This window comes from Varanus komodoensis, unplaced genomic scaffold, assembly GCF_004798865.1.
Source record: "Varanus komodoensis strain SLA01 unplaced genomic scaffold, ASM479886v1 scaffold3, whole genome shotgun sequence".
Taxonomy (NCBI): domain Eukaryota; kingdom Metazoa; phylum Chordata; class Lepidosauria; order Squamata; family Varanidae; genus Varanus; species Varanus komodoensis.
The window spans coordinates 63,903,548-63,919,171 of NW_025335761.1; the positions used below are offsets into that span (position 1 = coordinate 63,903,548).

General features: G+C 52.7%; 1 protein-coding gene across 1 annotated transcript in view; it reads left to right on the forward strand.

The window, feature by feature from the left end:
- The window catches only part of LOC123026530 (maestro heat-like repeat-containing protein family member 2B), a 52,550-nt gene that overhangs the window by 14,554 nt on the left and 22,372 nt on the right, over nucleotides 1–15,624 (forward strand). Inside the window, exons 10-22 of the mRNA XM_044436267.1 lie at nucleotides 1,812–1,852; nucleotides 2,580–2,712; nucleotides 3,987–4,045; nucleotides 4,320–4,427; nucleotides 4,519–4,638; nucleotides 4,728–4,853; nucleotides 6,690–6,842; nucleotides 7,036–7,062; nucleotides 8,273–8,395; nucleotides 10,503–10,582; nucleotides 12,067–12,202; nucleotides 13,903–13,998; nucleotides 14,858–14,959. Of these exons, the coding sequence (XP_044292202.1) occupies nucleotides 1,812–1,852; nucleotides 2,580–2,712; nucleotides 3,987–4,045; nucleotides 4,320–4,427; nucleotides 4,519–4,638; nucleotides 4,728–4,853; nucleotides 6,690–6,842; nucleotides 7,036–7,062; nucleotides 8,273–8,395; nucleotides 10,503–10,582; nucleotides 12,067–12,202; nucleotides 13,903–13,998; nucleotides 14,858–14,959 (1,304 nt within the window). The remainder of the gene's footprint in view (nucleotides 1–1,811; nucleotides 1,853–2,579; nucleotides 2,713–3,986; nucleotides 4,046–4,319; nucleotides 4,428–4,518; nucleotides 4,639–4,727; nucleotides 4,854–6,689; nucleotides 6,843–7,035; nucleotides 7,063–8,272; nucleotides 8,396–10,502; nucleotides 10,583–12,066; nucleotides 12,203–13,902; nucleotides 13,999–14,857; nucleotides 14,960–15,624) is intronic.

Genomic DNA, 15,624 nt, shown 5'->3' on the forward strand with positions numbered 1-15,624 from the left:
CTTGCACTTGGGGCATAGGAATAGCTGTCATAAGTACAGGTTAGGTGACAAGTGGCTGGAGAGCAGCACTTGTGAAAGGGACCTCGGGTGCTGGTTGACTGCAGGCTGAACATGAGCCAGCCGTGTGATGTGGTGGTCAAGAGGGCGAACGCCACCCTTGGCTGCATAGCCAGAAGCGTGGCTTCTAGAGTGAGAGAGGAGTTACTGCCACTCTGTATGACTCTGGTGCGCCCACAACTGGAGTATTGTGCTCAGTTTTGGGCCCCTCGTTACAGGAAGGATATAGCCAGTTTGGAGTCAGTGCAGCGTAGGGCCACAAGGTTGGTGGCCGGTTTGCAGGGGATGCCGTATGAGGCGAGACTGCGGGAACTGGGTCTCTCCAGCCTGGAGAAGAGGAGACTCAGAGGGGGTCTGTTGACGACATGCAGGTATGTGAGGGGGTGTCACACGGAGGTGGGCAGAGACCTGTTCTCCCCTGCAGAGGAAGGCAGGACGTGCTCCAACGGAGCAAAGCTCAGGGATCCCAGGTTCCATTTGGATGCCAGGAAGCACTTCCTGACCGTTAGGACCCCGAGGGTGTGGAATGGGCTTCCACGAGAGGCCGGTGAGGTCCCATCGGTACGGGTGTTCAAAGATAGGCTGGACATGCACATGGGAGGCATGTTCTGAGCAGTGCTGGCTGGAGCCAAGGGTCAGACTAGATGGCCCAGGAGACCCCTTCTGACTCGCTCTGTTTTTATGTTTCTCTGGAAGCTACTCTCTGCAGGCTGAAATTATGGGTGATGGCAGAAATATTGCTTTCCCTGACACGCTAGCTTTCTAGCTGCAGGGATTTGTGCATTTATGTTTGGCCTGGGTGAGCCCTCATGCAGGAACCCCAGTTACTTGAACTGGAAGTGGTACTGCCCAGGCACAGGTTTACTAATTCAGTGAGAACTAGACCTTTTCACACTGCCGCTTCTTGCCTTCAGGCTGTTCTGTAGGCCTTCTATCCTGTTGCATTTCTGGGAACAAACCTTAGAATTCCAAGCAACACGGGATTTCGTTGCTGATGGACATTTGCCTGCGGTCAACAAGCATGAACTTAAAAGAACAGAAATGATTGCATAATGTAATGAGTCATGAAAAGGGCCTTGGAGGAGGAAGAGCTGAGCCTGTGTATGGGCCTCTAACATCACTGGTTGAGTAAAGCAGAATAAATGCAAAAAGTGAAGCCCTCAGAAATCTGTCCTGAAGCAGAAATAGATAGTCCCCGGGGTATGAAGTGCAAACCACTGGTGCAGATCAGGCCTGGCTTCTAACGGAATGAAACTGCCACTACTGCTGAGCCAAGGGACCAGCCTAGTCTTTTTGTATGAAAGCAACCCAGGATAAAGAGGAGACTTGTTTGGTTCTGCCAAGGTGTAAGGCCACTCTCTCCCACCCTCGTGTCTCCTCCTGGGGGAAGAGTCTCCCCCAGAGCTGCTTATTAGCACCGCTCTTATGGACTTGCCTTTAAAATCCTGAGAAGAAATTAACCCCGAGCTTTCACCTTTGGGGGGGGGGGGGCGTGACCCTCACCATCCAACACTGCTAAACAGCACCTACCAATCCTTCTTGTCTCTGTTTTTCATCCTTATGAAAATGAGGGATTTATATCTATTGTATATGCAGCTAATTATGCATATGTTCACCACATGCTTTCAAAACAGCTCCAGTCAGGTCCTGGCAACGATCTCAGCTTGCAGATTTGGGAAGTATAGAGTAGATCACCCGTCCTCCTCTTCCAAGGCTGACTGTACTGAATTTTCTTGTCTCTGTTCCCCTTTCAGTCAATCTTCCGAGCGCCCAAGAAATGGTGGCGAGGCTTCTGGTGAGAAATGTTTGGGAAAAGCGTTGCTTTCCTTGGGGAAAAAAGATGGAAGTGTTGGATCCCCCTTCCACTGGCCATTTATGGTTTATGGCATTCAGGAGCTTCATTCAACATTCATGGCACAGAGCTATTCGCTTTAGTGCTGCAGAAACATTGCGCAGACCCAAATTTCCAGGGGTTGAAGCAAAAGGAGGAGGGTGTGAAACTACTTCCTCGTTGTCATATTTCGGGGTGGGGTAAATTCCAACGGCATCGAAGCAAAAGGGCATCCTCGTCTTGCTTAGCCCTCCTGCTCTCTGCCCTTTACTCTCACAACAACCTTGTGAGGTCGGTCGAGCTGAGAGTCTGTGATGGGAACTCCTCGAACTCAGATTGCTTCAGTATTAGGCCAACACTCTAACCATTAGACTGTATTGGCTCGCACAACAACCCTGCCAGGTTGGTTGGACTGAGAATCAGGCCTGTCCCAAAGCCGCCCGTGAGGCTCGTGGCCAAGCAAGGACTCGAACCCAGATCTCCAACTTCCCGGTCCAACTCTCTGACCATTACATCATACCACCTCTTTGAGAAATTCACATCTCCCAACATCCCCCACCAGCACAGGCAGCGGGGAGGGACGGTGGGGCGGTGGACCAAACCCCCGGAGGGCCGCGGGCTGCCCGAGCACCACGGGGGCATGTGCCGGGCCCGGCTGCTGAGCGGGTCCGGTGCTTTTCCCGGCCGGCAGGTCCTGGCCTCCAGCCGCGGCCCGCGGGCGCTGTGGGCCCTGCAGCTGCTTCACACCCTGCACGGCAACATCCACCCCGCCCTGAGGAACCTGTGGGCACGGCAGGTCCCGTGTCTCTGGGAATCCTTCCAAGGTAAGCACCCCTCCCGACCGGCAGCGGGGCGGGGGGTCCCCGAGAACAGCCCCTGCTCCCTCCCAGCGATGCCCCTCCAGGGGCCTCCTCCCACCCGGGACCGAGGCTGCGGTGCTGGGGAGGCAGCTCCCCGCGTCTCGCCGCTGTCCCGCTGCACCCGTGGCGCGCAGGGCCCTCGCTCGGGGCCTCCCAGCGCGGCCGGCGGCTGGGCGCTTTTGTGGAGATGGCGGTGGGAAGTGCTCCAACTCTTTCCTGGGACAAAAGGCAGAAACGGGCCTCCCGCAAAGCCAGGCTCAGGGGCAGCTGGGCCAGCTGCGTTTGTCCCCTGGGAAGTTGCCACCCATCACAGCCCGCCCGGTGCCCCCTGCCCCCTAAAGTGCCCCATGGCTCCAGATGCCGCCACAGACCAGGACCAGGACCAGGACCCGGAACCATCACCCTCCGTGGATTCTGCTCTTGGCAGCACTTGTGGCAAGCAGGGCCGTGCCGCAGAGGGGCTTCAGTGGCCCGTTTTTGTTCTCAGAGAGTCCTCCCAATTCATTTTTGATGCACGCTGTGTCCAGATTTAAGAAAGAGGCAGGTAAATCAGAAAGGGTCCAGCAGAGGGCAACAAAATGATCCGGGGTTTGGAAGCACTGCCCCGTGAGGAGAGGCTGAGAGGACTGGGCATGTTCAGCCTGGAGAAGAGAAGATTGAGGGGGGACATGGCATCCCTCTATAAGGACCCCAAAGGCTGCTGCAAAGAGGGAGGTCAAGCCCTCTTCTTGCTGATGCCAGAGTGCAGGACACGGAATAATCAGTTCAAGTTGCAACAGCCCAGATTCAGGCTGGACATCAGGAAAAGCTTCCTCGCTGTCAGAGCAATGAGACAGTGGGACCAGCTGCCTGGGGAAGTGGGGGGCTCTCCCACACCAGAGACATTCAAGGGGAAACTGGGCAGCCATCTGGGTGGGACGGTGTAACGTGGTGTCCTGCAGCAACAGTGGGGTGGACTGAATGGCCTTCATGGCCCCTTCCAGCTCTGCTATGATTCTCTGATCTCCAGGTCTCTGATATTACTTTGGTTGCTAATGATCTGCATGACATTTAATTGTTCGGCCGATTATGGTGCTCATTGCAAATGGAAAGGCAGGAGGATCTTTTCACGGTCGACAGACGGACGTGACCGACAGATTTCTGCTACGATGGAGGCAGGCTGGCTGTCGACGGGAAAGCGCAGCAAGGGTTTCCTTTCTCCCTCTGGAGCGGTTCGCGCTCAGCGAAGCTAATTCAAGTCATGTTGTCTTTTCCCACAGGGCTCAGCAGCCATGAATGGGAGCAGAAGCTACTGAAGGTAGCGAACCGCCTTGACCTGGGACAGCTTGGGTGGTGTCCTTTTGAGAGGCCCAGCGGGAAGCCCGAACATGCCAGCCAATTTCCCACTGCGGGGTCAGAATCTGGGTCTCCCAAGTCCCAGCCGTTCATGCTTAACCACTACACTGCACTGTCCCCCAGTCTGGTCCAGGCCTGTTGTTTGACAACTCCACACTCTTTCAGAGCTAGCGAATATAAGGGATGGTGGCTAAAAGCAAGGCCCATGCAGCCGTAATATTTTGCTTCGTCTCCAGTTTCTGAGAAGGTCCCTGGAGACCATCGCGGACAGTATTTGGATTCAGAGTCTGAGCAGGGAACTGGAGAATCAGATGCCCAGTTACGCTGATCAGTCGACAGAAAAGGTCTGCCATTCTCTATCCACGCGTACCATCCAGACGTTTCTGCTCTGTTCCAAGCAAAGTTCCCCCTCCTGTTTCGTCCGTGTTCCTCCAGATTTTCCTGTACAAATCTTTGGGCGTTTCGCTGACAAGCTGCGAGGATCCCGTCTTCGTTCAGAGTCGGTTGCAGCATTTGGTAGAAAATGCCGACTATATGGTAGAGTCCGAGAGAGAGGTGAGCTACCTGCACTCCCCGTCTTCCGATTCTGGCCCTCTCTGCATCATTTCTGTTTGTTCGATTCCTTTGCTTTTTTCACATGGCAGAAAGTCATCCAGGTCGTCTCTTTCTCAGCCGTGGGCCATTTGGACTTAACGTTGGCCATTTTGCATGGATTCGGAGCTAGGATGCGCCTGAAAGTTAAGGTTTCCGCAATCATCAGTCACTATAAGGTATACAAACTAATAATGCAATCCTACAACAAGTTTTCCCCACAGCTTAGTGTGCATAGGATTGCAGTCTTTGAGTTACAAATAACTGTTCCATTTAAGAACTAGCTTCTCCTTTCAGCTAATATGCCCTTTTATCTCCTTTATTTATTTATTTAAAACTTCCGTTTACCACCCTCTGTGCCACAGTACCTCTGGGCAGCTCACAATCACAAGATAAAAACCACAATACAAAAACCACAATAAAATGAATTACAAGAATTTTAAAAATACAATACCAATAAAATACAAAATAAAAGGTCTAGTGGCATCAACTTTTAAAAAGTTTTTTTAAAAGGGAGGTCTTTGCCTGGCGCCAGAAAGAGTATAAAGAAGGCGCCAGGCGAATCTCCCTGGGGAGAGCATTCCAGATGTGGGGAGCAGCTGCAGAAAAGGCCCCCTCCTCGCGGTCGCCCTCTCACCTCCCTATGGATGGCTCATGCCGGAGGGCCCCCCGCATGGATCTCAAAGGCCGGGAAGCCACAAACGGGCAAGGAGAAAGCCTATTTCAGTCATTCACAAATTATTTTCAGTGGAACCTGTTGGTTTTTGTCAAGATTGATGTACCCGTTTCAAATATGGAAGAGTGAAACTGTATCCTTAAAACAAAGTCTGTCTTTTTGTGGAGAGGAAATCCATTGTTTGAGTCTGTATACACACACACACACAAACACACACACAGGAAATGTACAGTAATAGGAAATGAATTGCTAAAGGACAAGTAAGAGGGTATTAAATGGTGCTGGTCCTGCTGTGCTGGAAGCGGTAAAAGAGCAGAAGGTGAAAGGAGGAAGCTGCTAACTCAAGGCACAGTCGCTCCAAAAAGTCTTCATTACACAATGTGATGCTAAAATTACATTCTAACTAGTGGAATTTTTGAGGGATCACCTCAGACCAGGTTTGAAAAAGGGCTGGAGAACAACACACAAAACAGTGTTCTGCAGGGGTGGGGGCCCTTTCAGAGTGAGGTCCAAATGCCATTTCAGGGAAGCTCGGGGGGCACTTGCCACTGACAGGCAAGCCTGAAGGCGAAAGGGGCACCACAAGCCATACCAACATGACTTTGCTTCATAAACCTTGCTAGTTGCGAAGTCGCGTCCGACCCATCGCGACCCCATGGACAACATTCCTCCAGGCCCTCCTGTCCTCCACCATCCCCTGGAGTCCACTCAAGCCCTCACCCACCGCCCCAGTGACTCCATCTAGCCACCTCATCCTCTGCCGCCCCCTTCTTTTGCCCTCAATCCTTCCCAGCATCAGGCTCTTCTCCAGGGAGTCCTTCCTTCTCATTCGGTGGCCAAAGCATTTGAGTTTCATCTTCAGGATCTGGCCTTCTAAAGAGCAGTCAGGGTTGATCTCCTCTAGGACTGACCGGCCTTGCGGTCCAAGGGACTCGCAGGAGTCTCCTCCAGCCCCACAGTTCAAAGGCCTCAATCCTTCAGCGCTCAGCCTTCCTTATGGTCCAGCTTTCACAGCCATATATTGCAAGTGGGAAAACCACAGCTTTAGGAGAGTCAATTCAGCTGTTAGAACCAGCCGCCAGGGAAAATGCTGGAAAAGCCCCAAAATGTTGGCAGCCGGGGGAAGGAGGCATGGTCTTCTGGGGGACTCTAGAGTGCTGGATGAGGACCCCAGGCGGCCCAGTTCTGGTTGCCACTGTGAGGTTCTGCATCCGTGCGGTACCGCTCCGATAGCTATAAAGGGTATGCCAAGAATGGCAGCCGTAGATGTAAGTTAAACACAACTCTTGGGAGACACCCAAAGCGACAAGCCAGGCCCAAGACGCTCTTTATCTCCCAGGACTACCAAAAGGGCAGGCGGGCTCACGTCCACCAAGCCCTGATGCTCGCCTACGGCGAAGTGGCCCGGCAGGCACCCAGGGAGCTGCTGATCCCAAGGGCAGAGCCCGACATCCTGAAGAGGGTCCTCCACCATTACCGGAATTGCTGCCAGGCAAGAGCCGGGAAAAGCCGGGTGGGCTTTGTGAGGCATTGACCCAGCAGCTCCGAAAAGGACGCTTCGTGGCTGTCCTTTCTGGGCTTGGCAAGCCCGTGACCGCCAGGTCAAGGTCTTTTACTGTGGGTGTCAGTGCATGCCTTGTTTTGTTTGAGAAATGTTCGATTTCACATTGGATCTCATGTTTCAGGTGCTGGGTGTCAGCATTGAAAATAAGGTAAGCTGAAAAGACCCGACTTCAGCCCATTGGTCAGAAATTATTCTTACTATTATTGGTTGATTTCTCTAAGGGTATTCAAACTACCCTTCGTCCACAATGCATCCCAGGGTAGCATTAGAAGACACTCCAATGTAAAAACCATACAAAAACTATGTGATTTCACACGAAGAGACAAATTTACATTTCTTCAAGCTAAACAAGCTACAAAAACACAGTGATCTATTCGTTTAAAAATAAATTCAACTGTACATTGTAAATTTATTAAAAGTTAAGATGTTTTGACAAAAGGGAAATTTTAATCAGGTGCTGAAATTTGGTGTTCTTCCAATCAGAGAGACATAGAAACAGAGCGAGTCAGAAGGGATCTCCTGGGTCATCTAGTCTGACCCCCGGCTTCAGCCAGCTCAGCTCACGACATGCCTACCATGTGCAAGTCCAGCCTATCCTTGAACACCCTCACCGATGGGGCCTCAGCCACCTCCCGTGGAAGCCCATCCTACACCCTTGGGGTCCTAACCATCAGGAAGTACATCCTGGCATCCAGATTGAACCTGGGTTCCCTGAGCTTTGCTCCATTGGAATGTGTCCTGCCCTCCTCCACAGGGGAAAATAATCACATGTCTGTTAGGTGAGTCGCACCAACCTTCCCCAACCTAGCATGGTCCAAAGCATCTGGAGGTGGCCCTGCCCTGGTGTAGGGACTCTTCTCTTCCACTCTTCTGCAATTCACTTTTCCAAGATGTCATGTGGCCTCCAGTGCTGGTGTCTCCAAAACGGATTGGACAACTTGTGGAGGAGGCATCTGGTAGTTCTGGTAGCTCTGAGCTACCTCCAGATCAAAGGCAGTGTGCCTCTGTCTGCCCGTTGTCGGGAACTGGGGCGGAAGGGTCATGTCTCACTCACTTAGGGTGTGGAAAGGGCTTCCACGGGAGGTGGCTGAGGCCCCATCGGTGCGGGTGTTCAAGGATAGGCTGGACATGCACACGGTGGGCATGTCGTGAGCAGAGCCGGCTAGAGCTGGAGGTCAGAATAGATGGCCCAGGAGACCCCTTCTGACTCGCTCAGTTTCTATGTTCCTATGCTTCATGTCCTGCCTCTCGGAATCTATGGGCAACTGTGGGACCGGGATGCTGAATTAGATGGGTGTAGTACCTGGGCTCTTTCATTCTTGCATGCAAAACCTCATGGGCTCCTTCTGGCAATGCAGGACGCGCATCTCAAGCTTGCCCTCATTCAGAGCACCACTGATATCTGCCGCGCCATCCATGAGACCCGGGACTTCCAGAACTTCAGGCTAACGTGCAGACAAGAACTCCTTGATATCTTGTTGGTGAGTGATGAGGGGGTGTCACACGGAGGTGGGTAAAGACCTGTTCTCCCCTGCAGAGGAAGGCAGGACGCGCTCCAACGGAGCAAAGCTCAGGGAGCCAAGGTTCAATTTGGATGCCAGGAAGCACTTCCTGATGGTTAGGATCCCCAGGGTATGGGATGGGCTTCCACGGGAGGTGGTTGAGGCCCCATCGGTGCGGGTGTTCAAGGATAGGCTGGACATGCACATGGTGGGCATGTCATGAGCAGAGCCGGCTGGAGACGGAGGTCAGACTAGATGGCCCGGGAGACCCCTTCTGACTCACTCTGTTTCTATGTTTCTGTGTTTCTATGTCTAAGGACACCGGTCTCCTCCTGACTGGCCCTGTCGCTCAAGGTGGTTGTTGTTGAGTTACTCCAGTGCTATCTGTTAAGCTTTGTCTCAGAGCACATTCCTAAGTCAGGTACTGGGGATCTTAGAAACATAGAAACCGAGTGAGACAGAAGGGGTCTCCCAGGCCATCTAGTCTGACCCCCGGCTCCAGCCGGCTCCGCTCACGACATGCCCACCATGTGCATGTCCAACCTATCTTTGAACACCTATCTTAATCCATTCCAGCTGCCAGTTGGTTGGAGCAGTGCTACTTCCGCCGAGAAACTGCTTCTAGGCCTTCCCTTAACAATGCGAGGAAACCTGTGCAGGTTGCCCTTGAGATCATTGCCATTCTCTGCTCCCTGGGAGAGTTCAAGCAGCGGCATGATAGAATCTCACTCGATGTTTCCATCACGTCCCCAAATGAAGGGCGAAGACAGCCCTAACATAAAAAAAGAATATTCAATGATTCTTCACCTTGGTTGCAAGCCCAGCTTTTCCACTGAATTGATAGGCATGGATATTAATGGATTATGTTCTTCTTTTCTGTGCAAATTAAGTTTATAAGTTCAGCAACAGTGATTTTCATCTATCTAATAACACAAACCAGAGGTTCGAAATGATGGAGTTAACACTGGCTCTGCCCCAGCCTGAACTCTCCTGCCATATTTCAAAGGGACTTCCTAACTGCACAAAAATATTTTGTATATCTATCTATTCATAAGTCCTCCCACTAGGTTATTAATTACCACCCCCCAAAACAGATTTGTTTTTAAATCCCCAAACACGCTGAGGGTTGAAGGAGCCAGCTCCCTGGTCACTTCATGGGTACTAAACATGGCCAGATTTGGATCCAAAACGGCCGAACTGTGCTCTTCTCAAGAATTTTTCCCAGTAGCAGAAATGTACCTTTGGTCTAAACACAGCGAGGGCTCCTTGAGCCAGGACTTGTTCCAAAAAGGTTAGATTCGTCTTCTTCACTCTTGAAGACAAGCTGCACCCAGAACTTTTTCCCAACCGGACACCACCTCTTCAAGATACCTTGTTTTTGTTTTCCTAGCTTTATTCTAAATAAACCTAACACACACACACACAAAAAACCCTAAAAACAACATCAATCATAAGAAACATTGGACCTACTGGGTCAGCCCCCCACATTTTTTCTTTTTATGTTAAATTATAAACATATTTAAATCTATGCAAAGTCCCATTTCTCTAGCCAATAATAAAAAGAGTCCCAAGTTTGATAGAAGTCTGTATCTTCTTTCTCCTTCAATGACAAAGTCAGTCTGTCCATTTCTGCACAGTCCAAGATCTTTTTTAGGATCAGTTCGTCAGTGGGTGGCTCTTCACTCTTCCAGTGTTGGGCAAATGCAACCCTCGCCGCAGTGATTACACGTAGAGTCACATACATTGCTTGTTTGCTAACACCATCAGGTATAATACCTAATAAGAAAACATCAGGTTTAAATGCCAAAGATTTTTGTAACATTTCCTCAAGCCCTCTTCAAGATACTTTGGACTTCAACTCCCATCTACCCCAGCAGCATGGCCAGTGGCTAGGATGCTGGGATTGTAGTCCAAAACATCTAAAGGATATCAAGTCAGGTCAGTCTGCTTTAAGGTACGTTTAACCCTTTCTTAGCATCCTTTCGTGACTTTCGCTGCCAGGTCGTCTTGCCGGAGCAACGTCCTCTGCCCCTTGCCGGGTATCCTTTTCGTGAACCGCACGCCTTTCCTTGTTCTTGTTGTCCAGGGTTTCATCGGGGAAGAATCACCGTGCTCTCTGGAGACGCCGCTCCGTTCTAAAGCCATCGCTGCCATCGCATTGCTCAGGTGAGCTGTTTGCAGAGACACCGGCAGTTTCCAGTTCCGTGTGCCCATGCTTGGTGCGAGCTCCCCCATGCCCGAGTCCTCTGGTGCCCCCCCCCCACAAACAGTCCCCTCCATTCCAGTCTGTGCTGCTCCCCAAAGTTGGTGGCCTGCCGGACTCGTGGGGCAGAGCCCGAGGGCCCATTTGCTAGCCAGCCTCTTTCCTTGCACTGCCCGAGCATCTTAAGGCCTGATCCTGAGCATCTTTCAGTAGAATGCTTCTCGCTAGAGTCGCAAGGGTTGGCCATCCTTGCATCCTGGCCGTTTCAGGCTCCACGTGAGCGTCTGGGAGACGAGGGCTCTCCGACTCCTGACGGACAGCCGTGCAGCCTCAGTTGGGCAGGACTAAGGGGAACCCAGAAATACAGGATCGGGCGTTTGCTTCAGCCAGCCCTACAAATCCATGCCCTCTTCCTGCTCACCCTCACACTCAGGCCCATGGCTATTGCTGGCCTGGCCCAGCGGTCCTCACAAGCCAGAAGTTCCACTCAACCCTCCAGAAAGCAGGAGGAGAAGCCACAGGCAGACGGGCACGGGGATGCCAAGCTCCTAAACCACAGCACCTTTTCTTCCTATGCTGGAAACACTTTCTGCTGAGGGGCGACTGGGCGGGCGTGTCCAAGGGTGCGGACGGGCCGGATGCTTTGCAAATGCATCATCGGTAAGCGCTGCGGATTCCAAAATAAATATATTTAGTGCCAGAACTGCAGAAGCCGCTTTGCTGCTTGCCTTCCGTCAGGGTGGTGCCAGGATTCCCTGAGCTTAAAATGCGAAGCTGCTCAAAACGTGCGCGGTTAACCAGGTGGCTGAGTCGCTCTCTCCAATGCATCCAGAGAGTGTGGACGCAGTTGTCAAGAGGGTGAGTGGTGGAGAGAAGTGTGAGTTGTGCGCTTCACAACCGTCCCTCCATTGCTCACTCCCTTTTCCTCCCCCACGAAGCCCCTCTGGGCTGGCTGGGCCGTTTCTCCTTGGCTTTTCCACACGCCAAACCTCAGCTTCCGGGACTAACCCAGCGTAACTTCAGCCTGAGGAGAGACTACTCCCATCTCCCAAACAAATGTTCTTCTTTCCCCCTAGACAGAATCACCCCTCCGAATAAAACAGAATAGTTGAGCAGATCTCAAGAAGTTTCCCTCCTCAACCTTCCCCTTTCCTTTGGAGTCTCAGACCAAAGGGGGTTTCACGGTAGATCAGCCTTTCCCAACCCGGTGGCAGGAATGTGGCCAGGTGTGGTCCAGAACATCTGAAGGGCCCCAGATGGGGGAAGGAGGCGTGAGATTCGTGGCATAAGACAGTGGCCAGTGAGGAGTGGTAGATTCAGACAGGATTTCTCCAGGATGCTGTAATTCACCCAGCAGTTCCAGAATGGTATACAGAGCCATGCGGAGGTGTGGATTCCACTTTATGGGCTCCTGATGTGTCTTCTCAAGTCCCCTCTCTCCTGGCAGCAAGCTAAAGCCACCTCTGAACATGGAGGACATCCGCAGCATCCTCGATCAAAGCATCAAAAGTCTGTTCCCACTCCCTTCCCTGGAAGAGCTGAAGGAGAAAGGGCGTCCTGAGGGAGAGGCCGTACCTGTCGAGGTGTGTGGGGCCACGTTCCTTCCCGCCCTCTCCTTCCACTTTGCTTTTGGCCTTCCTGGGAGAGTCGGGTTGCCCTGGAGCTGAAGGGTCATGGGCCCTGAGGTCTCACATTGATCCTACGTTTCTACCTGCACAGTGGTTGTGGATAATCGGCTAGACATGAGCCAACAATGAGATGCGGCTGCCAAAAGGGCAAATGCTCTTTTGGGATGCATTAAGTATTACTTCCAAATCACGAGAAAGAGTAGTTCCTCTCTATTCCTCACTAGTCAGACCTCACCTGGGATATTTATTGTGTGTCCAGTTCTGGGCACCAGATTTAAGAAAGATGCAGGGAAATTAGAAAGGGTCCAGCGGAGGGCGACAAAAATGATCCGGGGTTTGGAAACGCTGCCCTGTGAGGAGAGACTGGGAGAACTGGGCATGTTCAGCCTTGAGAAGAGAAGACTGAGCAGGGACATGATCTCCCTCTGTAAGGACCTCAAGGGCTGACACAAAGAGGGAGGTCAAGATCTCTTCATGCTGATGCCAGAGTGCAGGACAAGGAATTATCAAGTCAAGTTGCGACAACCCAGATTCAGGCTGGACAGCAGGAAAAGCTTCCTCACTGCTAGAGCAATACGGCAGTGGGACCAGCTGCCTGGAGAGGTGGGGGCTCTCCCACCCTGGAGACATTCAAGGGGAAACTGGACAGCCACCAGAGTGGGGTGCTGTAAACTGGTGTCTTGCACCAGCAGGGAGTGGACTGGATGGCCTTCGGGACCACTTCCAGCCCTACTTTTCTGTGAGTCTGTGAGACCTTTGCTTCCCATCCTGGACAAGCTCCGTGTCTGGGGATCCCAGAATGTGCTTGAGAGCACATCTTCTGACTCACTGCCCGCTTGATTTTGCTTTTCCGACCGGGAGGCCGGCACGCTTCATGATGTGCGCATTTCTCAGCCCTTCCTTCTGTGAAAGGTGCTTTGGCACTCAGAGCTTGCCCCTCGGTTCTTGGGCACCTTCTGCCTTGCCGCCTTCTAAGATGTGGGGAGGCCATGATGGGAGCCGTAGTGCGAACCCATTTTTCAGAAGGCTGCCCTGTTGTGTGCATTTGAAAAGCACCCTCTTCCAGCACTGTTCTGTGGGCTTTGTTCTGCAAATCAGATCCCGACGGTCTTTGACCGCAGGCTGCAGGCTGCACGGGGATGGGAGATGGTGCTCCAGGATGGACCGAAACAAAATTTGCGTCCATCCCCACGGCCAAAGGGATGCAGGTGGCGCAGTGGTTTAAACCGCTGTGCTGCTGGGCTGGTTGATCGAAATTTCGCCGGTTCGAATCTGCACAACGGGGTGAGTTCCCGTTGCTCCGTCCCAGCTCCTGCCAGCCTTGCAGTTCAAAAGCATGCAAATGCAAGGAGATGAAAAGGTGCCACTTCGGCGGGCAGGTAACAGCGCTCCGTGCACTTCAGTGTTTAGTCATGCCGGCCACATGACCGTGGAGAGTGTCTGTGGACAAACGCTGGCTCCCCCGGCCAGGAAACGGAGATGAGCACCGCCCCCCGGAGTCAGGCATGACTGGACTTCACGTCAAGGGGAAGCCTTTACCTTTACCTTTACCACGGCCAAGCTTTCTATTAAAGAGAACTGGAGATCCAGCCACGGACCTCCTGAAATCACGCCTAGCTTGGCCCCCAGCCCTGATTGCCTGTTTGCGGTTTCAGGCGCTGCTCGCCTGCTCCATGGAAGCCTTGGGAACTCTCATCAAGAGCTTAGTTGAGGAGAACCCCACCATGGAGCTGATGGACGAGGTGTTCCAGGTGAGTCCTGCGGCAAACTGGTTTGCAGGTAGCTGATGGCCTCAGAGGTTTCACTCCCCCCACCCCAGATTGCCACAGTCCCGGGGGGGGGGGGGCTCCAGGGGTGTTCTGTGGGCATTTGGCCTGCAGGGCCTGGCCGTGTTTGGCAGCTGTGGGGGCTGTAGGCAAGGCCGGCTCCATCACTGGGCCTCTGCCCCCCCTCAGTCCCAGATTAAAATTCAATGCTCAGTCCAGGTTGCTCTTGCGCAAGGAGCTGGACAGGGGGTGCCGCCTTCGTCCTTCAATTCTGGCCACAAAACGCCCTGCTGTGATGCAAGTGCATGCAATCAGAAGGAGACAGTGTGGAGCAGTGCTTAGAGCATTAGTCTGGGACTTGGAAGACCTGATTCCTAGTCCACATTCAGCCCCTGAAGGTCCCTGGGGGACTTTGGGCCAGACACTGCTTAGCCTGCCTCACAGGGGTGTTGTGAGGATAAAATAGGGAGGAGGGGACTGTGGGAGCTACCCTGGATTGCTTGTGAGAGCAAAAACAGTGGGATTGTTGCAGTTACGTGCTGTCAAGTCATCTCCCGCTGCTGACAACCCCACTAAACTTGGTCAGCTCTGAGAAATTCAGGGCTCTGTGTTCCTGGATGGAATCATGTACTACTAATAAATCAAAGACAGATGCTCTTTGTGCTGGTCAAAATACATCAAAGTGTAACAACCCTTCCGGAATTCATCTCCCATCACCAAAGGGGGGAAAAAACAATTAGGATGAGCATCTGCTTTCAAAATCTGAGTAAAAACCGCTTTCTTTCGGTTTCTGCATGTGCTTTTTGGGAGGGGGTTTCTAATAACCCCCCCTTTCCACCTGCAGCTGATAGACCCCTGGTTCACGGTGACCGAGAGCAGCCGAGAGCGGGCGCTGCAGGCCAGCTTCCAGGCCCTCTCAGCCTTTCAAGAGAACGCCCCCCTCCCCGTGAGTAACTGGCTTTCTTCTTGCTGGCAGTGGAGAGACGAAGCGTATTATGGGATGCATGGAAACCTCCAGCTGCTAACCGGCCCCTTTGCACCTCGGGGCAGTTCATCCAGAGCAGCTGCCCCAGTCTGGGGCCACTTTTCCCTGCAGAGTAGCTTTCACATACATGCAGACTGAAACAATCCTGCAAGATAAGCCGTAGCGCAAAAGCCTGCCGGGGACACACGCCCGGCATCGACACGGCAGGCATTCATCCCAGACCTTGATTTAAAAAATGGGAAAAGCCATCTCAGCCGGGCTGTTTGCTGAGACCTGCAAAGCACAGCCGCCGGTCCGGCTGCACACGCGCATTCGATGGCCTCCTGGGCAGGGCCTTTTGGGATGTGGCCCCCACCAACGGCCTCCTCTCCCCTCTACCACAGTGCACTCTTTACACTCTCTTTAGCAGCGCTGACAATGGGGCCAGTGGCCTAGGGAGGCGGCGGGCTCTCCCACACTGGAGGCATTCAAGAGGCGGCTGGGCAGCCCTCTGAGAAAGATGGTTTAACTCCTGCCCTGCACCAAGCAGGTTTGGACCCTGATGGCCCTCTGGCCCCTTCCGATTCTACTATTCCATGATTCCATGATTTAGGCATCTGCCCAGAGCTTACCTTTGTAGCCTGATT